Source organism: Helianthus annuus, chromosome 1 (assembly GCF_002127325.2).
Source record: "Helianthus annuus cultivar XRQ/B chromosome 1, HanXRQr2.0-SUNRISE, whole genome shotgun sequence".
Taxonomy (NCBI): Eukaryota; Viridiplantae; Streptophyta; class Magnoliopsida; order Asterales; family Asteraceae; genus Helianthus; species Helianthus annuus.
The window spans coordinates 56025996-56052363 of NC_035433.2; the positions used below are offsets into that span (position 1 = coordinate 56025996).

The following is a 26368-nucleotide window of genomic DNA, read 5'->3' on the forward strand; positions in this document are numbered from 1 at the left end:
ACTCCTATATATATGGTCAAGGCAACTTAGTGAAAGTTCTCACTAATTACAAGTTTGCCACCTTGCCATTTCTAACTAGATATGACATAATACGCTTGAATCCTTCCGGCTTTTCACTACGACTCGGATTGACGAAGGCGATAGACAAAATATGCATCAACAATCTCCCCCTTGGATATTGCCGTAGTCAATCTCGTAGTGAAGACTTGTCTTTCTCTCTCTCTAAGACTCGAACTAAGATGTAGTCGACAGACAACTGCACTAACAAACTCCCCCTTGAATGTTGACGGAATCTTTAGTGAGAGTCTTCAATCATTTCCAGCTTTTCACTCTTGTTCGGTCTTCTTCAGGAACTCTGCCTGGAATCAAATTTTCTTCAAGAATTTCTTCTTGGAATCACATGCCTGGATCATTCTCTGGCTCTAACTTTCATCAGACTCCCCCTATCATCATGCTGGGATCTCTGTCTGGAAATCGTTATCACCATTGAAATCAACTCCTGGCTTTCTCCGTTTAAGCTCTTCTCTGGTTCTGATGTGTCTCCTGGCTATCCGTAGCAACAGGATCAGAAACCTGCAATACTCAAATACACTATCACAAACTAATACAATTTGCAATTCAACTTAATGAATCAACAAATCATATAAGAAAAATTATGAAGATCAAACTGTAGGTTACCATTCAACTTATTCATCAAGTTAATGAACCAAATTTGCATTTCAAATCTTCACAATTTAACACTCTCTCTCAAACCACAAGTTCAACATGTTTAGCACTTGAAATGTCAAATATCAGTTCTTCACACTCTGTTGTCGAAAATCTTTTTGTAGTTTTCAAATATCAAACAAAAATACAATATTTTTGGATTTTTGAATTTTGAACAATACAGAAATGAACACTATTTTTGAGAGATTGTGCAAGAGGATCATATCGGTTTTTGAGACATATCACCAACACCGTTGATCTTGATTAATCAGCAAATGTTAAAAACAAATTTACTTCTGATTGTCAGTATTGTTGTCCACTTAAACCTCTACACAAATTTTCAATTGATTCAAGATACGTATTTAATGTATTAGCACTTAAACTTATTTGAGTGTCCCACCTCTTGAATATACTCCCGTATCCAGATCCCAATATTCTGATCTACAGGTAAGTATAACTACAAATGATATCTGTATATAAATTAGGGGAAAAATGCGAGAACTGAGGGATCTCAGGTCAGAACTTCCGTTCAGCAGAGAGATATCAGCTTCGACTTAGCAGTGGGTCCCCTTTAGAGGATCTTTTCAGCTACAACAACTGATCATCAATTTTATTGTCTAATCAGCTGAGGGCTTTATGCTATGTTTCAAGCATATGAAGAAAGTATTAGCCAGGGACTAGGTCAGAACTACCGTTCAGCAGAAGTCCCGGAATAATACCCCAGACATCAATTGAGTACAAGAACCTAGTATTCCAGAATAAGAAACCTTTCAAACGAGATTTCAGGGGTTACCTATATATCCAAGTAGTGTTCCCCACAAAATAAGTAAGTTTTGATTTTATGTTTATATCTCGAATACAATTTACTAACTGTGTGAAGCCTACTGACACATCATTAGTAAGACTTGTTTAAAAACAATTTTGTCTTTACAAATCTCTAGCATGCTGTGAAAGTCCACCGATGTACTATCATCTCCTCTTTTTGCAACAGAACTCATTTTCATTTTTTTCCAATTTTTTTAAATTTTTCAAAATTTTCTTACTCCCCCTAAAATCAAAATATGTTTCAATTTTGATTTTCTGAGGAAAAATTGAAAAACAAACTATACAAGAAACTTGACAACATTATATGAATTACCTCAATTCACCATTCTCGTGCAAAAAACAATCAGAACTCCCCCTCACAACAAACTATTTTCCCATAATGATTTCAAAACACTTAAGTTTGTTTCAATCAAAATGGTTTTTCCGGAAAAATTAGTTTGTGTTCAAACCATTTGTAGATTCGGGGTTATCTCTTCATCTTGTTTTCTTCAAACATTTTAAAGATTTATCATTTCCAGTTTGATCATAAACCATCAGTAGAAAATCAAGTACAAATTAATGTCCCTGATTTACCACATGTAAATCGAAAAATCACCAAAGTGAAATTTCTCAAGAAATGTGCCGATTCATGATCCACGATACCCTCTTGGGATCTCCGGCAAGTCAGGTTTTTCTATTTAAACAATTTCACCCAAGCCTGACTGACCTTGGGTGATTTTGAATTCTTGCTCAACAATGGTGGAAAATTTGCATCATCCATTGCTAAACTAGAATTCTCAACTTTTACCTCAACCAATGGCTCCTCTGGTTTTACCATACCAGAATCATTGCCTGCAGGTGGCTTGTCCGACTTTGATCTGTCAGATTCATCGCCGACCTTTTCCTTCTTCTTCTCCTCTTTTGTCCTCAGATTTGTATCTGATGAATTCTTTTTGCTCGACTTTGCAGATGAAGGAGTAGATTCATCAGAACTATTAATCTGTTTGTCCCGTGAACCCGAGGACAAAATCTTCTCGAGATATTCTCTGATACCAATTGTAGGATCGGATTTCGACCTAACCGAGTCGTTCGGAAGAGCTCAACTCCGTTTCAGAGGCGGAAACAAAGAAACGGATACGTACACAGCTTGATTCATACTCTAAATCTCTTGTATATTGATTTTACACTATTTACGTTTACAAGGAAAACCGGCAATACCTCGGTACAAGATTCTGAACTGTTACAAATGAAATGCAAATGAACCTATATATACTAAATCTGGATCGCTCCAAAGACAGTTCATAAAAGCGGTCCAGATCAAACCATATAAGCGATCCACAAACGCGGTTCACCCTGTTCAATAAGCGGTCCACATGCTTCCCTAAAAGCGGACTGACATGTTGCCGAATAAGCGATCCTCTTCATTGGTCCTCATAAATGTTTGTCTTTTTGTGAACTTTGAATGGCAGCTCTTTATCTCAAATTTGACCTCTCATGCCATTGGACCTTCAACAAGATGCACCTCATTGGTCCTTAAAATGGTGGATGCTCATTGGACCCTCATATGGTCCAATCAAAACCAACGACCATTTTAACACTTTCAAATTCAATGAGTTTTGTCGTTTTATCTCATTTGCTTATGTAATGATGATGTCATCATATGATGTCATCATCCAAGATGATGACATCATGTTAGACTCATAACCGCAACGAACCCGAGACTCGATATTAAGACGAAGTTGACAGATGACTGCACCAACAGGTATTTTTTAAAATATCTTATGATTCCATGTGTGTTAAGAGTATTTTTATAATTTTTTCAAATGTAATTTTAGAATTACATACATGTAAATTAGTTCATTTACACATATGTAAATTAGTTCCTTTACACATATGTAAATTAGTATTACACATACATAATTTAGTTTTTTATATATGTAATCATAAAAATACATATAATAAATGATAGAAGGATCCTTAAATAATGTTAACTATAAATAAAATGGTTGTTTATTAGCAGTTCTGAAAGTTCTGCGAATATTTAGAGTTACGACATGTGTGTATATATATATATATGTATATATATATGTATATGTATATATAGGGAGCCGCTAAAATAGAAACCACATCCAGCTGTAAGAACCGTGAGAACCACTCTCAACTAATCAGAATTTGACAACCCAAAGGGTATTACGGTCATTTACCCCGTACGTCTAATCTCTCTATCTCTCTTCATTAATTGTAGCAGGTTTATCTCTCCTCTCTCTTTCAATCTTCTCTTTCATTAATTGTAGCAGCTTTATAAGGGTGTACGGTGTGGCAAGCGGCAATGGTCGGCAAACGTGTTTGCCGATCGGCAAACACCGCCGCCGAAGTTTTTGGGACGTGGCAAAGGAAACAAATCGGGGACATGATGCCGATTCGGGAAGCATGATTTTTTGACCGTTGTTCACCCCTCCAACGGTAATAATACCGTTAAAAGTAAAAAAAATTGTTTTGAAAAATTACCCCATAAATACTACCCAAATATTTTGAAAAATTACACCATACTCTTTCAATCTACACTGTCAATTAATTTGAAAAATATGGAAGGCTCAAAGAAGGGTGAAGGCAAGAAGAAAATGGTAGGGTCCGGTTCAAAGTCGAGGCCTCAAGATAAACGTGGTTCGGGTGGTACTAGTGTCCCGTTTAATCCGCAACTTGGGTTTGCGAATCAAACCCAACCTCCATTTTATTTTAACCAACCCATGCATCAACCTTTCGGTTATGATACCCAACCCCACCCAAAATTGGATGCAATACGGTCCGAGGATGACTCAAGTCGGTTATTATGATTACTCCCCAGAAGTGCAAAATGCTTTTGACCCGTTTGCTTTTCAAACCCAATGTCACAATCACCGAGAGACGTACAACATGACGCCGATGAGGAGTTCGTGCCGGAAACCCAAGAACAAGAGTTAGATGATGATGATGATGATGATGATGATGATGATGATGATGATGATGATGAAGATGTTGCGGATGAACCAGAAAGAAAAGGAAAAGCCAAACGGGAAAGTTGGTCGCCTAGACAAGAAGAGGCGTTGGCAAAGGCTTTTGTTCATTGCACTTTGAATAAAAAGAAAGGCAATCAACAAAAGAAGGATGGCTTTTGGAAGAAAGTTCTAAACCACTTCAACGAAACGGTCGGAGGAAGTAACCGAACCCACCACCAAGTTCGCTCAAAATGGATGACGATGAAAACAAAAATTAACACATTCAATGGTCTATATCATCAAGCGGTAATTTTTTTATACGGTTTATTTTTTAACGAAAAATTTGGATTTAGTTGTTGATAATATATTATTATAGGATCGTTTACGTCCTAGCGGGAGTGACGATGCTTATGTAATGAAACAAGCGTTAAAGGATTATAAAAGCAAAGAAAAAATTGAGTTCGCTCATGTTGCGGCTTAGAACAAATCAAAAGTGGTCGCCGGTACCTTTGTTGAATGAAGAAAGCTCCGGTTCGGGTCTAAAAAGAAAGTCTTCGGATTCGGGAAATTATACACGAGGATCACCGAATGTCGAAATCTCGAGCGGATTCGATATTCCCGACATAAACGAGGATTCTTTACCACCACCACCAAGACGACAAACGAGAAAGGAGAAAAAGGACAAAGGGTCGTCTTCAAAAAACGAAGATCCAAGAGATATAACACACAAATTCGAAGAGTACAAGGCCATGAAAAAAGAGATAATGGAAATTAAACGTGTACGAGAGGAAAAATATTTGACCTTGGCGGATGAGCAACGAGAGGCGTTGCGACAAACAATGTTCGACAAGGACTTGGAGACGTATAATCGGCCTACCGACAATGTTCACCTGAAGATGTTGGAAATCCACTCGCTAGAAAACGTGAGATCGCAAAAAAATATGGATGGCCTTGTGATTTTTAGTTTTTTTTTAAGTTATATTTTATTTAAAATGTAATGTTTTATTTTTATTTAAGATGTAATGTTTATTTTTAATTAAGATGTAATGCTTTATTTTTATTTTTAAAAAGTTTATGTTTTTTCCATTTTATCTTAAATATAAAAAAACATAAAATAAAAAAAAAGTTTGCCACTCAGCAAGTGTTTAAACCACTGCCAACAATTTTCAGCAAAGTTTAAACACTTTTGACTGATTGACATGACGCGCTCTGATTGGTCGGTTTTTTGGTTTGCCACTTCAAAGTGTTTAACCACTCCTTACACCCTAAAGTCCATAGCTTTCTCCACATTTTCATCTGTCTTCATTTGAGAAGAACCCAAAAGATGCAATCCTCTCAAAACCTCTCATCCACTTCTTTCATCCAACCTGTTTCCGGCAACAACCACCAGCCAAAACACCCCCCTCTCATCTCTTTCATCCTGTTTATGGCGGTGGGTTCTCCGGCGATAGTGAACTGCAACCCACCCACCCCCCTCCGTCTCCACAGTAATTTCCGGCCACCCAACTGTCGTGGCGACGTGTGATGCCGGTGGTTCAGTTCTTCAGTGGTGGTGGAACACGAAAAGTGAGACAAAGGTAGCGATATTTTCTTTGTGTCTCTGTTTTGGGGGTTTTGTTTGATGTTTTTCGGTTCTGTATTGTTGATGTTGTTTGATGTTTTTTTGGTTCTGATCTTGACGTTTTTTGGCGGCGGTGGCCGGTGAAGGGGGATTGTTGTGGTGGGTTAGGGGGGCGGTGTGTCGGCGGCGACGGGCAGAGGTGAATGATGGGTGGAGGGGTGGGGTGGGGTGGGGTGAGGAGGGGTGTCTCTGTTTTTGGTGGGTTGTTTGATGTTTTGAATGTTTTTTGGATCTGGATACAGGTCCCTTGAATGATCCATTTGTATTCTTCTGAGTATGTGGGTTTTGATCGGTTTGGATCTGGATACAGGTTTGAATCTGTTTGAATGATGTTCTTGTTCCTTTTGAATGTTTAAATCGGTTGAATCAGGTGCCTTATTGAATCGGCGGTGATGATGCAAAAAAAAAAAAAAAAAAAAACCGACAATGGCGCGGCAAGGATGGTGGAGGGTAGGTTTTTGAACCTGCAACCCCACTTTGCAGCCTCTGATTATCGAAAAATCTGAGCCAAAACTTCGTTTTTTTTTTTCAAGAATCCACTCGTTCTTTTAATTTTTGTTTGTTGGTTTTTTTTTGAGGCGTCGATGATGATGATAGCAAACTATCTGAGACACCTCCTGAGTGTGCGATTTTCTGGGTGCGTTCGATTTTGCGTAAAAACGTTTTTATAAAAATAAAAGTTAAACCGTAAACTTTTTAATGTAAAACGTAATAACGTAAAACGTAAAAAGTTTTACGTAAAACGTAAAAAGTTTTTCGTAAAACGTAAAAAGTTTTAGGTAAAACGTAAATCGTAAATTTTTTTTAGTAAAACGTAAAAAACCGGCGCGTAAAACGTAAAAACGTAAAAAATGTTAACGTAAAAAACGGGCGCGTAAAACGTAAAAAACATTAACGTAAAAAACCGGCGCGTAAAACGTAAAAAACCGTCGCGTAAAACGTAAAAAAAACGTTAACGTAAAAAACCGGCGCGTAAAACGTAAATAACGTTAAGTAAAAACGGCGTTAAAAAAGTTAACGTAAAAATCAGGCGCGTAAAACGTAAAAAAACCGGGCGCGTAAAACGTAAAAAAACGTTAACGTAAAAAAAGCGTTACGTAAAAAAACCAGGCGCTTAAAAAACGGCGCGTAAAACGTAAAAAAACGTTAACGTAAAAAAGCGGCGCGTAAAGACGTAAAAAAACGTTAACGTAAAAAAACGGCGCGTAAAACGTAAATAATGTTAACATAAATAACGTTAACGTAAAAACCGGGCGTAAAAAAAAGGCTCTTCAAAACATTTTTTTTAAACAAATCTTAAAAAAAATTATCATAAAAATCTGATTTCAAAAAATTATTTAACAAAAAAAATATGTTTTCTTAATAAAAAATAAAGTAAGACAAAAGGTAATTAATGAATAGGACAAAAAAAGATAATTAAAAATAATATATATAAAAAGACAAAAAAAAACAATTTTACTTATATACCCTTTTGGATTAAAATATTAAAGACATAATAAGACAAAATCTATTTAATATTAATTTTAACAACTTTTAATCTTGTCCATCCATCTTCTTGATCTAATGGCTAGAAAGTGGTTCTCGTGGTTCTTACAACTGGAGGTGGTTTTCATTTTAGCGGCCCCCTATATATATATATATATATATAGAGAGAGAGAGAGTGAGAGAGAGAGAGAGAAAGTATAATGTACTTCAAGGCTTAACCTACATTAACATACATGACAAAAAATATAACGTGCGTTATTATCATAGAACGTGCGTGATTAAAGTCCCATGCGTGATTATGTGGTCCCATGCGTGATTATGTGGTCCCATGCGTGATTATACCCCTGATCCAACGGTTACCATTGTCTCCTACGTGATGTATGATAAGGTTTTTTGTATGTTAACCTTACTCTCTCTCTCTCTCTCTCTCTCTCTCTCTATATATATATATATATATATATATATATATATATATATATATATATATATATATAGGGCAAGGATAAATCGAAAACCCGGTTGAGTTGACTAAACCCTAGAAACCCAATAACCACCATTGATCATACTAAATGAATGGCTGAGATTAAGTTTAGCCCATGTCTTTCTTTAGTTCCACTTTTCAGTATTTTTTAATAAATTGATTGTACATTAAGGGTAATATTGGAAACATATTTTCATCTGTTACAAGAAAAACAAAAGTCTGCATATGCACAAACCTCTCAAATCGGCGCCATTAGTCTTCATCATTTCAAAACATCAAAAATCAAAACAAGTTCTCTCTCTTCGGAAAAATCTTCATCAAACACTCTTCATCTATACCTAAAATCACCGAAGATGTGCAACTATACCCACAATCACCGGCCAAAAATGACTTAAGATCTTCAAAATCGTAGTAGAATATCAACGATCGCCGGATATATTCAACAATCACCGGAGAATTTCAACGGTGAATGCCGGAAATAATCAGGCTAAAAACGAGGGGATTTCAGTTTATATTAATACATCGCCGGAGAATTTTGTACGGCAATCTGTTCCTGGTATTTGCTCTTCACCCTCATCTGTTTATTTTAAACTGATTATCTAAAACTGATGTTTGGCAATAATGTGATAAAGAAAAAAAAACTAGAACAAAAACCGATGCTTTGTTTCAATGGTCACCGCCGGAAAACCCATTATCAACTTTGTTTTAGGGAGTTTTAAAATAGAGATTATAGGGTTTTTAAAGACTTTTCAAAATGCTCGATTCCTTTATACCCATTTGGGTTTTCTTAATGAGAGGTACCGTTAGGGGTTTTGTTTGTTTTAAATAATCTCAAATGTTAAAAAGAAAGTTCATGTGGGATGTGTAAAAATAGAGACTATAAACTTTTAAACAGTTTTCAAAGTGCTCGGTTTTTCATACATCTGGCTTTTTTGTTAATGAAAGGGTAGCATTAGTGGTTTTAGGGATGTCACATGATAAATTGCAGTGGGGGGGGGGGTCTGATTTGTGTGTTAATTTTGATTTAGAAAAATAGACTATATAAGTTTTTTAAGGGAGTAGTCTGTTTATTTGAATCTTATGGGTATAGTCTTGAAAGTTAGAACAACACTCTATCCATTCGTATAATCCTACCAAAATCTAATTCTTTAGTTAATCTATCAACATGAAAATACAGGGAAAGCTTGATTCAACAAAACTTGTATACCCAAATAGCATTTGACTTCAATAATAAAACAAAAATTCAACTAAAGATAGTTAGCCTCTTAAACTGATGCTTTGTTGGATTACGTGATAATTTGCAGTCATCCGCTGTTACAACCAAAGATCGGAGGAAAAATGAGCCCAGGTGTTTATAATTACAAAACCTGTGATAAATTATGCTTACGCATTAAATTAGATGTTAGTTTATTAATGTTGTTTACAATTAACAAAATGCAGCTAAAAAGAGTCGTCGTACGCCGGTTGTCGATAAAGGTAAGCAAGCGCATCATGATAAGAAGTTGCAAAAAAGGAAGCTAATAAGTACGTACAAGCATTTTTTTTTCTTTCACTTGTCTTACAATTATGTTTTGAATAAATAATAAAACAAACTTGTTGTCTCAGTTTCAACAGACAGTGATTTGGACACACCCGGAAAAAAACATGGAGAATATAAAAAAAAGGTATGTTTTTTCTTATGTATAAAAGTTTCTTTGTTACATTTTTTTAAAATCTAATATTTATGTACATGCACTTTGTTACATTTTTTTAAATCTAATATTTATGAATGAGCCCTTTATGAATCTAAATAAATATATGTTTCAATACCTTAATGCTAATTATTAAGCTTTCTAAATAGTGACACCGGATGCTAACACGGGCGGACCAGCAACGCGAACAAGAGGAGGTAAAAAAGTTTTAAAGTTAGTCTTTTTTCTTTTTATTGTTAAGACATATATTTTGTAAAGGTTGTTAATAGAGAAAAATGCCCGGATAGTCCCTGTGGTTTCGCCTTTTTTCACCTATAGTCCCTATCTTTCTAAAACTACTTGAATAGTCCCCAAGTTTTCGATTTTTGTTCTCGGATAGTCCCTGGGTCTAACTTCAGTTACTTTTCTCTGTTAAGGAGGGTGTGAAATGACAAAAATACCCTTTCCTTAAAAGGCCAAACCATAGGGACTATCCGAGCAACTTCTTCATAATTTTTTTTATAAAACCCCATATTATCCCTTTCTCTTCATCCTTGCTCTCTCTCTGGTACCACCACCACCGTCACCTCCACCTCCACCTCCACCGCCGCCATCATCACTGACCACTACCACCATCATCACAACCACCCCTGCCACAACCACCACTTCACACTACTTCTCTATCTTCCTTCTCTACCATATTCACCCTTCAATATCAGGGGAAATCACATCGAAGGCAAACCAGTAACAACCACGTCCCATCATAACAAATTCAAGGCTCTCAAAATTAATAAACAATAACAGTTCCCTGAAGTACCAAAAACCAAGTTCAAAATTAAAAATTGAACACAGTAATGAAAGGGGATTTGTATAGGGCAGCTTACGTCGTCATCATCATCGCTGATAGTCGTCATTTCAGATTGTAATGGGTGGGCGGGGCGATAAGCGGCACACCACCGTTTCTTCTCCGACGACCAACGAATCACCTCCGCCATCATCGTTCATCATCACCACCGTCGCCTTCAATCTCCTTCAACAACCATCCTGCTCACCGTTCAACCACCTCCATAACCACCACCTCCGATCTCCTCTGTTTCTTAAATCAATCAAGAATTGAAGACATAATAATAGCCCCCTCTTCTAACCCCTCATCCCTAATCGAACCCCTCTGCCGGAAAAATAAGTCAGAGGGTCACCGGCCACCGCCGTCGTCGGCAGCTACCGTCGGCATCCTCGTCAACATAAATCAGCGATATCAATATCATCACCATCATCATCAATATCATCATTGGCTCCCTCGTCGGTCATCAGTACCATGGACCTCCAACACCGCCGCCGTCGGTGTACCACCACCGTCACAGCGTCGCTGCCACCTGACGCCACCGCCACAACGCCACCGCCACAACGCCACTGGTTGTGGGGTTCTGCTACATCGCCGTGAGCCACCACCGGTGATGGTGGCTGGCCGGTCTTCATCGAGCAGGGAGAGAGAGGAGGAGAGATTTTAGGTGTGTGGGGAAGATGATTGTTGTGTGAATCTGGTTGTGGTTACCTCATAGGAATCGAGTGGGAGAGAGCAGACCAAGAGATGTGTGTGAGTATTTGAACAAAAATGAGAGTTCTAGGGTTTTTTCAAGAAGATGCAGAGGAAAGGGTATTTTTGTCATTTCACACCCTCCTTAACAGAGAAAAGTAACTGAAGTTAGACCCAGGGACTATCCGAGAACAAAAATCGAAAACTTGGGGACTATTCAAGTAGTTTTAGAAAGATAGGGACTATAGGTGAAAAAAGGCGAAACCACAGGGACTATCCGGGCATTTTTCTCTTGTTAATAGTTTCCGATTTATATAAAACTCGTACAAATGTAGGTAAGGAAGCGGATCGGGTTAAGAAGTTGCAAAAAAGAAAGCTAATAAGTACGTACAAGCGTTTTTTTTCTTTAGCTTGTCTTATAATTAAGTTTTATATAAATAATAAAACAAAGTTGGTGTCTCAGTTTCACCAGACAGTGATTTGGACACCCCCGGGGAAAACATGAAGAAAATAAAAAAAAGGTATGTTTTTTTTACTCTATAGACCTTTCTTAGTTATATTTTTTTTATATCTAATATTTATGTACATGAACTTTGTAAAAAACATTCTAAGCTGATGGCGATGCGGGTGGGCCCAACCGGAAAAAAACATACAGAATATACAAAACTGTTTTAGATGTGATCTTTATGCTAATTATTAAGCTTTCTAAATAGTGACACCGGATGCTAACACGGGTGGGCCAGCAACGCGAACAAGAGGAGGTAAAAAAGTTTTAAAATTAGTCTTTTTTCTTTTTGTTGTTAAGACATATATTTTGTAAAGGTTGTTAGTACTTTGCGATTTATATAAAACTCGTAATGTAGGTAAGCAAGCGCATCAGGATAACAAGTTGCAAAAAAGAAAGCTAATAAGTACGTACAAGCATTTTTTTTTGTCTTTAGCTTGTCTTATAATTATGTTTTATATAAATAATAAAACAAAGTTGGTGTCTCAGTTTCACCAGACAGTGATTTGGACACCCCCGGGGAAAACATGAATAAAATAAAAAAAAAGGTATGTTTTTTTTTATTCTGTAGACGTTTCTTTGTTACATTTTTTTATATATCTAATATTTATGTACATGAACTTCGTAAAAACATTCTAAGCTGATGGCGATGCGGGTGGTCCAGCAACACGTACTAGAGCAGGTACATAACTCTTTTAGACGTGATCTTTAGGAATCTAAATAAATATATGTTTCAATACTTTAATGGTAATTGTTAATAAAATCTATATTTACAGGTCAACAATCACGGGCGGATAGCAAAACAAAGAAAATTGTGAAAAGGAAATTAATAGGTATGTACACACAAGTTGTTTCCTTCTTTATAAATTATGTAAATCATATCTGAAAGTTGGTGTCTTAGTTTCAGTCGACGGCGACTCAGAGATGACTGGAGGTTTCACCTTGGGTCACAAAGGCGATGCGGTTGAGCCAGAAAAGCATGTAACTGTGGTGAGGGAAACAAAAAAAAGGAAAACATGAACGGGTGCTAAGGCGAAATGGGAAACAACCAAAAAGCAATAAGTGGTCAAAAATAAAAACACGTTCAGCGCCTATGCAATTGTACAAATGCATCAAGTCTCTAACCAGTAATCAACAAGAGGACATGAAGAGGATGGGATTTGGTAAGATGCTATCATTCAACATCAGTAGCATACCTGCAAAACTTGCACACTATGTTGTGGATCGTTTCAACACGGAAGAAATGGCGATCGAGATGTCATGTGGGTCAATAAATGTTGATGTTGAGTCTGTGCATGACCTTTTTGGAATTCCTAACAAAGGGATAGACATGCAAAATGTAAGACCATCTAAAAAGCTTGATATTGCTGTTATGGCATGGAGAAAACGATACTGTGCACGATTTGTGGCACCGACAAAACTGGCACAATCTATAGTCACAAGTGATGAAGACAATAGTTTCAATTTCCGACTAGACTTTCTAATGTTATTCTTAACCGTCATGGTTGAGTGTAATAGAAATGGGCGAATGAAAGAGTGGATTTTGAAAACTTTTACTGGACATACAGATTTCAGTAAAATTAATTGGTGTGCCTATGTCATTCAGCAAATTAAATCGTGTAAAGATGGATGGAAGAGGTGTTATCCTGATTCTCCATTTTCCGGGCCACTGACGCTTTTGGCTGTAAGTGTTTTCTGTAAGAAAACTTACTAAAAATATAGCTATACAACATTTGTTTAGTTATCTTACCACTTTCAATTGTTTTTTTTTTCATTACACAGCTGCTGTACGTCGACCGAGTTAAATGCACCGGACTTGAAGTGGACCGGTCAATCAACCCAATCGTATTCTGGAATAAAAACGAACTGAAAAAGAGAGAAAGATTAGAGATAAAAACAGGTGGTTTTGGAAGAGGCAAGTTGCATGAAGTTGCTGTGGTTAAATGGGATTCAAGAAAAACTGAGTTGCGAGTTAATGATGAAGTTCTTAATGTAAGATTACTAATCATAACCAGTTTCAAAATATTATCTTCTTTCAACATTACTTACAAACCGTATTTTAAAACTTTCTTTGTAGAATGGGATTGAATCTATTAAAAAACATTTGGATGTCATGGAAGCCAAAAAGATAACGGTCCAAACAAAATTGGATGTGTTGTTTAATGCTCATCCACACAATGTGCAAGTTAAGAAATTGATACAACGGTATGAAAATTGTTCACTCTAGGAAAACAAGGGTATGGCTGGTGCCTGATACCCCACAGAAAAAAATTGCCGGGGTCCTCATGTCTCTCAAGAAGACAGTGCAAAACCCCGAAAATGATTACACAGAAGGTAATACGAATGACGGATAAATCACTACCTTAAATATGTATTAACTTTTACTACAAACGGTAACTAATTAGTTTTTTTTTTTTTTTTTTGCCAAATGCAGAAGATCAAGATAATGCCGCAACTGCAGCTGAAGTGGCAAACATTGATGGTATGAACTTTTATACATACCTACTTAGATTCAATCAATTTAATCTTACAAACATAACACTACCGTTAAAAAGCCCCGCATAATGTTACATTTTTCTGCAAATAAAAAAAATGTAGCATAATTTAATTAAAAATAACGTAAAAAAGTAATACAAAGTAATCAGCCAAAAGTAAAGTTAACCACCTTATGTATCTCCTAAAATGCAAACTAAACGTAAAATATATGTAGATGGGGGTGAGGGTGACAAAACCCAAGAGAAGATACCAGGTTCACCAGCTAGTACACAAAAAAATGGCACATGTGCAGTGACACGCGAAGAAGAAAGTCAGGCAAAAGATCAAGAGAAGAAAGCTACATCGACAAGTAAGTTCTTCATGTTTTTTTGTTTCATTCAACCATTATATAAACTCACGTATAACCTGTTAAATGTGTACAAAAATTAAGAAGAACCGATAATACAGAAAAAACTAACACATACATGTATGTGTACATATAATGAATAGAATTGGACAGCAGCAACGAAACACAAAACATGCAAGAATTGCTTGATGGCCCTACCTTTCACCTACTCACACAAGAAATTGAACTAGGTAAGTCATGATTCCAAAAATAAAAAAATAAAAAACCGTAACATGTGTTATTTCTGTATAACAGATAATCAGAGTTATAAAAAACAAACAAAAAATGTGCAGGTGCTGATGTCGATGAAACAAGTGATGCCATGAATCAAGAAGATAAAAAATCAAGAGAATCAGAGACCAAGAATAAAATCAATGGTAAGTTCTACATGTTTTTAACTTCATTCAAAAATTATAATAAACTTAGGATTTTTTTATTAATACTAACAAACAAAAAAAAATAAGCAGGCAAGGGAGTGGCTGAAAATGATATCAGAAGCAACGCTTGGGTAAAGGAACTTGAATCAAAACGAATAAAACTAATTGGTAGGTTCAACCGATCATGTGATGACCATGATGACGAAATGGAAATTGAAATTACATCGGAAGAACAGCATATATGGGATTTTCTATTCGATGTCAAATACTCAATGTAAGATTCCGTTTAAATTATAAAATACTAGTTGTTACATTAAGCAAAGCTTTGCTCCAGATAGATTAGGGAATCTTTTGCTCCAAATAGAATGTTTTTTTTTCGACTACCCTATTTTCTTTTAAATGTATAACAGCATATGTTTTTTCATAAACAACATACAGGCCATGGAAAATGGTCATCTCTTTGTCTAGCGGGGTAACAAGAAAATTCGGTCAATCTGCTGAGTAATTTCAGTTATATAAAATATAAGTAAAACATAGTATTCGTAGATTTTTTATATCCAGAATTTAATTTATAAATTTAACATTGTCTTACGTAGAGATATTATATTCAAGAGTATTTACGGCACCGAAATCACAAAGACGCTGATGCGCACATTGAGAGAGAGGAAGTGAAGGTGTTCTCTGATGTGGTTGATGCTTGGGTAGATTTAATGAATTATGAAGAACTAGAAAGAACTGATGGCTCCTATACGCGTATTTATTTTAGAACAACTGTGATAGTAAGTATTCATACTATATTGTTTGATCTTTGTCTATGATTTTGAATTTATTAAGTCTTTTGGCTCTTCAACCAGCTTGCCTATTTAAAAGACTTTTTTTTAATTATTGGAATTCGGGTCTTACACCAGCTTATTGACACATCTTGTTTGAAAAAAAAAATACAGGACAGCTGGTCATTGACAGATTCTGCTTGTCATGATGATGAACGTATGAAAACGTTCAGCATAAGGATGACGGATGCCGACGCATATGAGTTCATTGGGATAACAATGGTTTTCTTTCCAATCCTAGAGAATGATCAATATTACTTGATTGTTTTCGATCTGAAAAAAGGCGCAATAACCGTCATAGACCACAGGCCTGATCGCACACCCTTAGTTGGCATTAGGGATCATCAAGATTACTACATTAAAGATACACCATACAAAGTGGTTAGTCATTCTCTTTTCTTGTAAACTTCAAGATGAAAAACAATAACTCATACCAAAACTGATTACTATATTGTTTTTTAACAGAAGCATATGATGGACGCTTATTTGGAGCGTTCCGAACATCCAGCAAAAGATGAAATCGCAGCAGCCAAGATTGAGAGGTGTGATATCAAATGGGCGACCCCTGCACATCCAATGGATAGTGCGGTATTCCTTATATAGCACATGCAGAAATTTAACGGCATCAATGAACCTTTTGAATGTGGTTTTAGCAGCCACTGGAAGAAAAAGCAAAAAACAGATTCTTGCCCTCCGAAAAAAATTCGCTACACGCATGCTACTCTCTGATGTGAATTTAATGAAGGCAAATGTTCGCGAGGCTGCATTATCAGTGTAAGCTGCTGCTAGTATTATGTTTTTTGTGGACACCTTAAACAGTATAACTCGTACTTTGCCAGTTGCCTGTCTATGTATTTCACTATTAATCTATGTCGTTTATCTGGAACAAATGTCTTTATATGAACTATGTATGTTTAATGTTAACTTTTGGCGAACCATAAGTACACTAATGGAAAGTATGACTAAGATAATTTCATTTGAATAGCATACAATAAGATGTAGTAAATGTGTAAAAATGCGATATTTTGGTTTGATAACTTTTTTAATCACTTTGACAATGTGTAAAAATGTCTATTATTTGTTGTAATAATTAACGTTAGTTAAACAGTCGTAATTATCATTACAAGCTAATTTGTTACAAAAAAAGAAAGCAATACAAAAAATACCTGTTTCGTTACAAAAACTAGTACAAAAAAAATGTAACAACATATAGGGCAGACACAACATATATTACTCCTAGTTAAAATATTTTTATGGGCATTTTTATAAAGAAAAAAAGTAGAGTCTTACAAATTAATGCTACCAACTTGAAAGTGTCTAATCTATTCTGCACCAAAAATACACACATACCAACACCATATTCAAGAAATATATCATAGTACCGATAAAATTATAATATTATATATAAACAAAAAGAAAGTACAATGTGATATAAATCACCCATTATAGGGAATCTAAATTGGACAAAAAAGCAAGCATAAAGTACAAATGTCAATGATGTTTACACGAAGCAAGCAAAAAGCATAAAATAATGAAAAAGAAAAAAAAATCAGCTTTTATCTCTATCTTATGCACATGCATCAGTAGCTCTCTCATGATTTGATAACTATAGTACAAGCATTTAATGAATCCCAATTGTCTCTTTGTGGTGTAATAACAATAAAATAAAATATATATACACCTATCACGTTGGGTGAACAAAAGGATGGAAGAATGAAAAATACAAAACTTTAATATTAAATGACAAACTTTAAAGAAAGTTGTTACATCAAATGTAAAAGGTACTGGTTGAAATAATTATATGTATAGGCAGCCTTATATGTATGAGCCTAAGCCCATGACCCTTATATCTATAATGTAATTATGTTACAGGCCCTTATGTTACATTTCCCAGTTAATTGCTTTAAAACAAAAAAAAACAGCAAAAAAAATACTTAACTTCTATGTTGGTTAGTGTATTACATTTAATGTTGATGTAAACAATCTAATTAATTTATCCACCTAACATCATTTGTTTCTCTATAAATTAAGGTGAAATGTAAACATTTGTTTCATCACTTGTTCACCATAAAAAGAAGTGAAAAAAAAAAACAACCTTATTATGTCTAGTCCAGCATCACCATCTGACTCAAAACGGGTTACCAAACGATTGCGGAGAACTCTTTCATTTGAACTCCAAACTCCAAAATCGGATGGCAACCCAGAGTGTTCTCAAATCACAAACACCCCTTCTCTTCCGACAACGCCACAAACTGTTGAAGAAAATCTTGCTATGGATGCTAAGCTTATAAGTGACCTCCTTACTAACACTAAACCTGAAGTAACAACACATGATGAGATGTGGTTAGAGGAGGCACTTTTTGATGTTGACTGGGAATCATTTTACTTAACTACACAAGTTACCCATGTCAAAAACTCTTCATCTGTGGTGCTCGCTGACCAAGCTAAACCAGTCAATGCCACCCAAGAGAACCCCCCGGCAGTTGATCCAAAGACTACCAATGATCCCGAAGATGATCCTATAGATGATGATTACTCTTGTTACTCTCCAAACACTCTTGTCTCGTGGGCCAACCACAACCCGTGGGAGAGTGAGCTTAGCCCAGAACCATTCAGCACTGAAATTGAATATGGCACTCCAAGATCATTTCTTGACTAAAAAGTGGTGTTTACGTCAAGTTGCTAGTATGTGTGTGAAAAAAAAAAGTGACCCAATTTTCCCTCTCTCATGCAATATAGGGGCTAGTTTCCTTATGCTATATTGTTTACAATATCTAGTGTTAAAGTTATTATGTAGTCAACTATTGAGTTAAATCTATGTTTTTCCAATCTATGTTATTGAAAAGATCGTGTCATTATTATATGATTTAAAAAAAGATGATATCTTAAAAAAAAGCTTACATAAGTTACACACTTTAGGAAAAAATAATAAATAAAAAAGAGTCACGTGATCAAATCTAAAAAAACATACAACGTTGTCAGGGAAAAAAGATATTCAAGCAACCTTCAACAAAAGCACATGATCAAACAAAGATAGAGCAAAAATGTACAAAAATGTCAGTGAAAAAAAAATGTAACTCGGATACAGCAAAAATGTACAAAAATCAGAGGCAAAAAAATGTAACATGTTAAAAACAAAACCAAAAAATCAAAAACATGTAAAATTTTCAGATTCAACACAGCAAAAGTGTACATAAATCTGAGGTGGGGAAAAAATGTAACATGGTAAAAACAAAACCAAAAAACCCATAACATAGAAAATTCTCAGATTCAACCAAACATCAAACAAGTACATACTAGAAATGTCATTAACATACTAAGAAGGATAATCCAACTAAGTACCACCTATTTCTTAATCACAACAAACAATACTAACAAGTAAGCTGCCAATCACTAACGCTAATATCAGTAACCATATAACCCACTTCTTCTTTTGAATTTCTTGCTCACGGGTAAACAGTTCAGCTTGCAGGTTGTTGATGTTCCTCAAAAGACCTGGTATGCTCCTAGTTGACCGTAAGCACATCGGTGGGTCGACTTAACCAATGAAAGGGCAGTTGCTAGGCTACATTAAAATAATGGGGATAAAACACGATTAGAACATACATTTAGTTATTAAAATCAGGGTTCGAATTTTTTACCTTAAATGGACATGAATAGAACCTTCTTCCTGGGTTATCATCTGTCCATGATGTCCGGATGGTAGCAATCCTCCCACATGAACACCTTTTCATCTTTTTTGAGGGGTAGATGAATTGTGTAGAAAAAAGAGAGATAAGAAAATCATATATTTGAATATAGTTTGGGTTGTTGGAGATGGAGATAGTTGGAAGCCTGTAGTTGGAATGATGAATCTAAAATAAAGATATGTACCAACCATTTGTGGGTCCCAGTATAAATATAAACCTTTTGTCATTACCCACATCCATGCACTTCTTACTTTTTTTTTACTTTTTATTACTTTTTTTAACATGGGGCCTACCCCTGGGGAAAGTTTTACTACCACATATCTACTTGTATAACCAAAAACACAAAAAAAAAATACATCCCAAGAAAGAAGTAACAACACACAAACTAGATAGTTTTTTTTTTTTTCCATTAGATATTACACCACAAAAAATTACAAAATAATTTGACACATAAAATACTCCTTAGATAATGTTGATAACCTGATACTACACCTAATTTCTAATTAACCTAAAAACATACATCTTAAAAAACAACATAATTAGTAAAACACAACAGCAACACATGATTTCTACTTGAACTTCTTCATGTGAACCACTTTTTGCACTTGCATGGGTTTGGTGGCACAGGGGAAACTGATATGTTTTTTGGAAAATATGAATCCCACTCAATTTCACTCATCCACGAGACATCATCAACCCAATCGCTGGTTGTCGGATCATCGACATATCTTTTTGTTGAGTATATTGTAGGCTCATCGTTAGGCATCACATTACCGGTAGTGTATCTATCAAACCCAAAGGGTGCACCCTTGGGCATTACTCTTGGCTCCATCTTGACTGTAGGGTTAACACTAGGCTCGTTTTTCGGTATTGCTCGTGCCATAGGCTTCACATTGGGTTCCACCTTTGTCGGATCATCAACATGTCTCTTTGTTGGGTATATTGTAGGCTCATCGTTAGGCATCACATTACCGGTAGTGTATCTATCAAACCCAAAGGGTGCACCCTTGGGCACTACTCTTGGCTCCATCTTGACTGTAGGGTTAACACTAGGCTCGTTTTTTGGTATTGCTCGCGCCATAGGCTTCACATCGGGTTCCACCTTTGGGGTCGAACAACAACTACTTCTCTTCCCGCGGGGGTGCCCATCACTTGTAAAAATCTTCCTAAGCGTATGTATGGGCATAGCGGGTAGAGGGCTTGTTTCAGGAATATCGCCAACGCTGACTGGAGTCGATGCATACTTTCGAAGTCTCTTCCCGACATTAATGAACTCATTTTTTGCAGGCATGAGATCGATCGCCTCAACATCCGGAACTTTGGAAACCAAGCATGGCCTCTTGTGCATTGTTATGCTTTGTGTGTGATGAGTAGTTAACAATGCTTTGGGGATATACACATTGTGTATGCTGAAACTATTTATAATGAAAAAATAAACTTTGGGGGTGGATGGTGGTGATTAGATATGAAAGTAAATGACAAATTAAATGCATCACCAGATAAAAAGGAGAAAGTAACAAAAAGATACATCTTGTTGTATGTATTCTATAATAATGTAACTACAACTTCACCATGTAAAAAGTTGTTACTTTATCCAAATATGTTATCTCTTTAAGAAAAAGACGGCTTGTGTTTTGTAAAAAAAAACATACAAAAAAAGAAAAAAAAAACTACTATATGTGCTTAGATTTTTTTTTACTGGTTTTTGTAACGAAATGGGTCATTTTCTAACTAATTATATACGTAGGATGGATGTAACGTCCAAAATATGTAACATGGTATAAACAAAACCAAAAAATCCATAAGATAGAAAAATCTCAGATTCAACACAACAAAAATCTACAAAAATCTCAGGGAAAAAAATGTAACATGGAAAAAACAAACCCAAAAAATCCATAGCATAAAAAAATCTCAGCTTCAACCAAACATCAAAAAGTACATACTAACGAAAATGTCATTAGCATACTAACAAGGATAATCCAACTAAGTACCACCTATTTCTTAATCTCAACAAACAATGCAACGTTTACTTCTCACACAAACATTGGGGATATCATTTCATAATGAAACTAATCAATTAAACCATAGTCATTAAACTGAAAACCATACTACATACCAAACCCACATACATCCTAACATGCAAACATATGCATGTGCATCGATTTTCAGATAATCTACACATGCAAACATGTGCATGTACAAAAGGCAGCCCAAAAAAAAATACAAAAGGGATGATCAAAGTTTAGTTGCGCTCCACTAAAATGGAGACCAAAAAGCTGGCGTCATAAAAGTTTTCAAAACACGCACAGCACACACATCAACATAAAATACCAAATCAAGTGGACTCCTGACTCGCAGAGCTTGAGTCCTCATCCTCGTTACCCGATTTATTCTTGTTCTTCTTTTTCTTGCAATTTCTTGAATCATGCCCAGTCACGTCCTTCATACAGGTTCGGCAAAGCCTGGGTGTTTTGGGAGGTTTGACAGCAGAGTTGCTCGTTCCATCATGTGATGCTCTAGACAATCATCGGCGTTTGCCGCGTCCTTTGTTCCTGATCCCGTCTGGATTGTTGAGAGTTACATCCCCATCTAAAGAAACACCAAGCAATAATTCAACAGCAACATAGTTATCATTGTTGGCTTCGTCATCAACTGGTCCTCCATTTAGTAATTTGCATTTCAGTTCCTTTATCTGCTCAACGAAAGAAGAAAGTCCTCCAACATCACTTCTTAATGCGTCTACACATTCAGTTACGATCTCAAGAATCTGACTTCTCGCAGCAGCTTGTGGACGAGTGTCAACGCCATATCGACTCTCAATAGAAAATAAACTTTTAGGAAGCACGTCCCTAGACCAACGCTTAACAACAAACTGGGCCGGGATTTTTTCAATTTTGTTTACCCGGTAAACACAAAAAATGTGCCTACACAGATATCCAATACGGATGAAGTTGTTGCATGAACAAGAGACCGACTGATTTCTCAACTCAAGTTTAACCTACAAAAACCCCAAAACACATAATTAAGCTTCTGTGAAAAAAAGCATAATGAAAGCTTAAACAAAAAGATGCCACTATAAGGATACAGCAAGTTACCGTGAATGTGTTGGTTGCATTGTTACGTTTGTCCAACTGATTCACATAGTAAACACAAACATCATCACAATCCTCCGTGTTTACAATGTAACAAAACAGCTTCCCCTTGTATATCTCTTTTCTTACTTCTGTGAAAATTGCATATGTATACAACTCAAAAGCATGCTTCTCAATAGCTAAGTCAGTACTGTCCATGAATACACTAGATGAAGTTTTAAACTCTGCAACACGTTGCCTGTAACGCTGATTGTCTATCCTAGTTTCGTAACATAGCATGAACTGAACTAATGTGTTAGCACTAGAAGAGTTGACCTTGAAGCTTGAGTTAGAGCTTTCACATCTTGATGTAGTCTTCATCAGACAACACATTGGGATATCACGGAAGTAGGCAGGTACCCATTGGTCCCTAATTGAGTACATGTCATTCAACCAGTCGTGATCTTGTAACCCATATTCCTCCATCAAAAGTTGCCAACGCGTCTCAAATGTAGATGGCTTCATGTGAATACTCCACACCAAACGATGTATCAATGCTCTTAGCTCAGAGTTTTGTAACAGGTCTCCAGCAATCTATACATATGAAAACACAAAACTGTTAATAAAATGTAACAAAAAAAAAAAACTTCTCAAAAGAGATTCATAAATTAATAAAACCTTGGTGGGAAGTTTCTTCATAATATGCCACATGCAAAGGCGGTGCCGAGAGTCTGTGAAAACCTCTGAAATGGCAGCTTTCATTGAAGGGTCCTGGTCCGTCAGAACTAACTTTGGTTGCTTCTTGTGTGCCTTCAGAAATGATTCAAGTAACCACTTGTAAGACTCAGTGGTTTCATTGAAATAGCAAGCCAGCACCGAATGTCACACATTTTTTATGATTATCAACACCAGTGAAAGGAACAAAAATCATGCTGTACCTGTGCGACAAAGAAAATAAACAAAAGTTACCAATATGTTAAAGGGAAAAAAGGTGCCACTTTGAAAAACTTTACTTGTTAGTGTGATAAGTCGCATCAAAAGCTAACACATCCCCAAACACCTCATAGTTTATCTTGGAAATTTCGTCTGCCCAAAAAATCGATCTCAATTGCCCTTTCTCAACAACAAACTCATGGTAAAAGTCTGGTAAGCTCTCAGATCTTTCTTTGAGACGATCTATAACAAGTTGCGCATCACGATCACCAATATAAAGCCTAACCGACTGGCTCCAGTTCTTAAAATCAGTTGGCGTGCCACGTACATTGTGATGTCCACCCATCAGGGACACTAAAACTCTGTGAGAAACAATTGGACCAATTCTGTTCAAACTCATGTTATGGATAAACTGTTTGGATGCAAAGGGTAGTTTCCTTGAAATCCTACTTAGGTCACGATTAAAACGCTCAACAAATGGATGGTTATGGTGCTCATGGAACCGTACCACTGTGCACGTAGAGCTGCCCTCGCAAAACTTAACCAGTATACTAGCCTTGCAATCTGTCACTGTGAAGTTACTTTGCCTGATACTCAAGGTTGACTGCTCCAAAGTATCAGTTTTACGCTTAATCTGTGGTTTTGAATATTTAGTACACCTTATGTACTGGTGAGTGACAAACCCCTTCCATCTCTTGGTTTGCCCCTTACGAATAGAAAACCCAGAATACACAGCATAGTCCTTGTACATAGTGAACACATCCTTCCACGTTTCATATACAGAACCAACAACAGGCTTTAAAACAATAGGAACATTAGGACACCATATTCTAGTGCCATTCGGTGTGTGGTGAACATAAAATTCCTCGTCCGCATGAACACCTACAAAAAATGTATTGTTTAATAAATTATAACACGTATAGGTTAAAGAACAAATTTACTTGTAACATGAAACCTAACAAACTGATGCATATTACTGTATTCCCAAATACAACTTTGACACGTTTTCCAAAAAATGCAAATAAAACGTGGAGGTACATTTTTTTGATGTCGCCAAAAAGTGTAGATGCTGGTACATTTTTTTTATGTAAACAAAAAATGTAATCTCGAATGTTTTCACCTTTCAAAAAATATAAAAACTTAATACAAGTGTAACGACATGTTTTATAAAAGCTTGTTTCATAAAAAAAAATGGTTACACTTGTTTTTACCTTGAAAAAGATTACCACATTTTCAACCAAACTAACCAAAAAATCATCTGGTTATTATAATAATAATAATAATAATAATAATAATAATAATAATAATAACAATAATAATAAACTACAAACATTAAAAATAGGGGTGTTACAATAACCCTATAGATAAAAATTCATGGTTTCACATAAAACAATGACCTGTGGATAGCAACTGTGTAAAAGTACAATCCTGAACACCATCTTCATCATCATTAGGGCCATTTTGATTCAGAAGTGAGGCTACACATAAAAAAAACAAAAAAAATTAAGCAAGAAGAATCCAATGAACATCTAAACAAGAAATCCTTAATTTACACAACAGAAAAAAAAATGAACCAAGAAGAATCCAACGAAAATCTAAACAAGCTTTTAAAGCTGTACATTTAATAAAACAGAAAAAAAATCACTCACCTGGAAGCTCTGAAGAAATAGGTTCAGGATCTTGTGTAACTCTACTCTCAACCAATGCATCTTCATCTTCATTAAATGCAAAATGAAGTGAAAGATTATGTGGGACAACATTTAAGGGTGAACCAGTATCATCATTGAGGTTGGGTGTCCCCGTACCACCGGCGACAGTTCGATGTTGTTGGCTGTTCGAATCAGCCATGTTAAATGCAAATACTCTTCAATGGTTAGTAAGGATTCTTTCTTTCACTCTTCTCTCTGGTTCGAATAAATGATGTGAGATGATGAGGGATATGTATTAATGAGAGAAAAGGAAGGTTGTGAGAGGAAGATGTGAGAGAAAAGGCAAACTTTCTTTAGTTCCACAAGTACAACTTTAATTAATTAAATGGTGACAAGAAGAAGCAAGTATGAGAAGTCTGCGTGTGCAGACACATCACCAACCCATCACCAAGTTGGTGTCAAAAATGTAAGATAGAAAAAGACGATCATGCCCTTACTCCTTTTAATCTAAATTTAATCGTGGATCAATCCTAGCCACATGTTAGAGTTTTCAGGGTTTAGTCAACTGGAGTAAGTTTTCTCATTATATTAGCCTATATATATATATATATATATATATATATATATATATATAAACATATTTTATCATAATTTTATAGATAATAAATGTTAATGTATATATATAAATTCAATACATTAAATAAAGAAATTATATAAACAATAGCCTCATATCTAGAGCTAGCTTGAACTCAATAAATAAAGCTTGGTCAACAGGCTTATTTTTAGACTCGCGCTTTATCTCGAACTCGTTTAGCTAAACTCGAGTAGCTCAGCTTGTTTACAGTCTAATCCCGACCCCAATGGGCGATGGTGGTCCCAGGCCCAAATATACAACCCTTCTTCCAGCTTTCTGGAACACTCCACCCACATGTTGACTCGGAGACCCGGCCTCAGTCTTCCGTTTTCAAAGTTTTCATGCAGTTTAATGAAACAAACTAGAAGTGTTAATTTATAAGAAAAAACCATGTAAGCATGCATATAAAAAATGTTTTCCAGTAGAAAATCCTACATAAGCTTCACACACCTTTGGATAAGGCCACATCCGCTCCCATGTCACCGGATCTTTCTTGGTGTGGGTCCTCACAATTACCTCGGCCA

At 35.9% G+C, this 26368-nt stretch overlaps 2 protein-coding genes across 2 annotated transcripts; both read right to left on the reverse strand.

The window, feature by feature from the left end:
- Window positions 1-22081: 22081 nt before the first annotated feature.
- LOC110876389 (protein FAR1-RELATED SEQUENCE 5) lies at window positions 22082-23476 on the reverse strand. The gene is made up of 3 exons (XM_022124562.2): window positions 23307-23476; window positions 22653-23222; window positions 22082-22555 (listed from the first exon to the last, which is right to left on the reverse strand). Exons 1-3 carry the CDS (start codon window positions 23388-23390, stop codon window positions 22082-22084), a joined length of 1128 nt encoding a protein of 375 aa, XP_021980254.1. The 5' UTR covers window positions 23391-23476.
- A 5-nt stretch (window positions 23477-23481) lies between these two features.
- On the reverse strand, window positions 23482-25797 carry LOC110876390 (protein FAR1-RELATED SEQUENCE 5). The gene is made up of 4 exons (XM_022124563.2): window positions 25211-25797; window positions 24959-25039; window positions 23642-24443; window positions 23482-23566 (listed from the first exon to the last, which is right to left on the reverse strand). Exons 1-4 carry the CDS (start codon window positions 25407-25409, stop codon window positions 23482-23484), a joined length of 1167 nt encoding a protein of 388 aa, XP_021980255.1. The 5' UTR covers window positions 25410-25797.
- Window positions 25798-26368: the final 571 nt, after the last annotated feature.

Bases quoted from the DNA above. Each gene is read 5' to 3' on its own strand.
- LOC110876390 (XM_022124563.2), bottom strand. From the start codon at position 25,409: ATGGCTGATTCGAACAGCCAACAACATCGAACTGTCGCCGGTGGTACG. The intron at 24,444-24,958 runs GTCATTGTTTTA...CATTTTTTGTAG, and splicing joins TACACAGTTGCTATCCACAG to GTGTTCATGCGGACGAGGAA. The intron at 23,567-23,641 runs GTAAAGTTTTTC...TTTGTCGCACAG, and splicing joins GCGACTTATCACACTAACAA to GTACAGCATGATTTTTGTTC.
- LOC110876389 (XM_022124562.2), bottom strand. From the start codon at position 23,390: ATGAAAGCTGCCATTTCAGAGGTTTTCACAGACTCTCGGCACCGCCTT. The intron at 23,223-23,306 runs GTTTTATTAATT...TCATATGTATAG, and splicing joins TGAAGAAACTTCCCACCAAG to ATTGCTGGAGACCTGTTACA. The intron at 22,556-22,652 runs GTAACTTGCTGT...GGGTTTTTGTAG, and splicing joins ATGCAACCAACACATTCACG to GTTAAACTTGAGTTGAGAAA.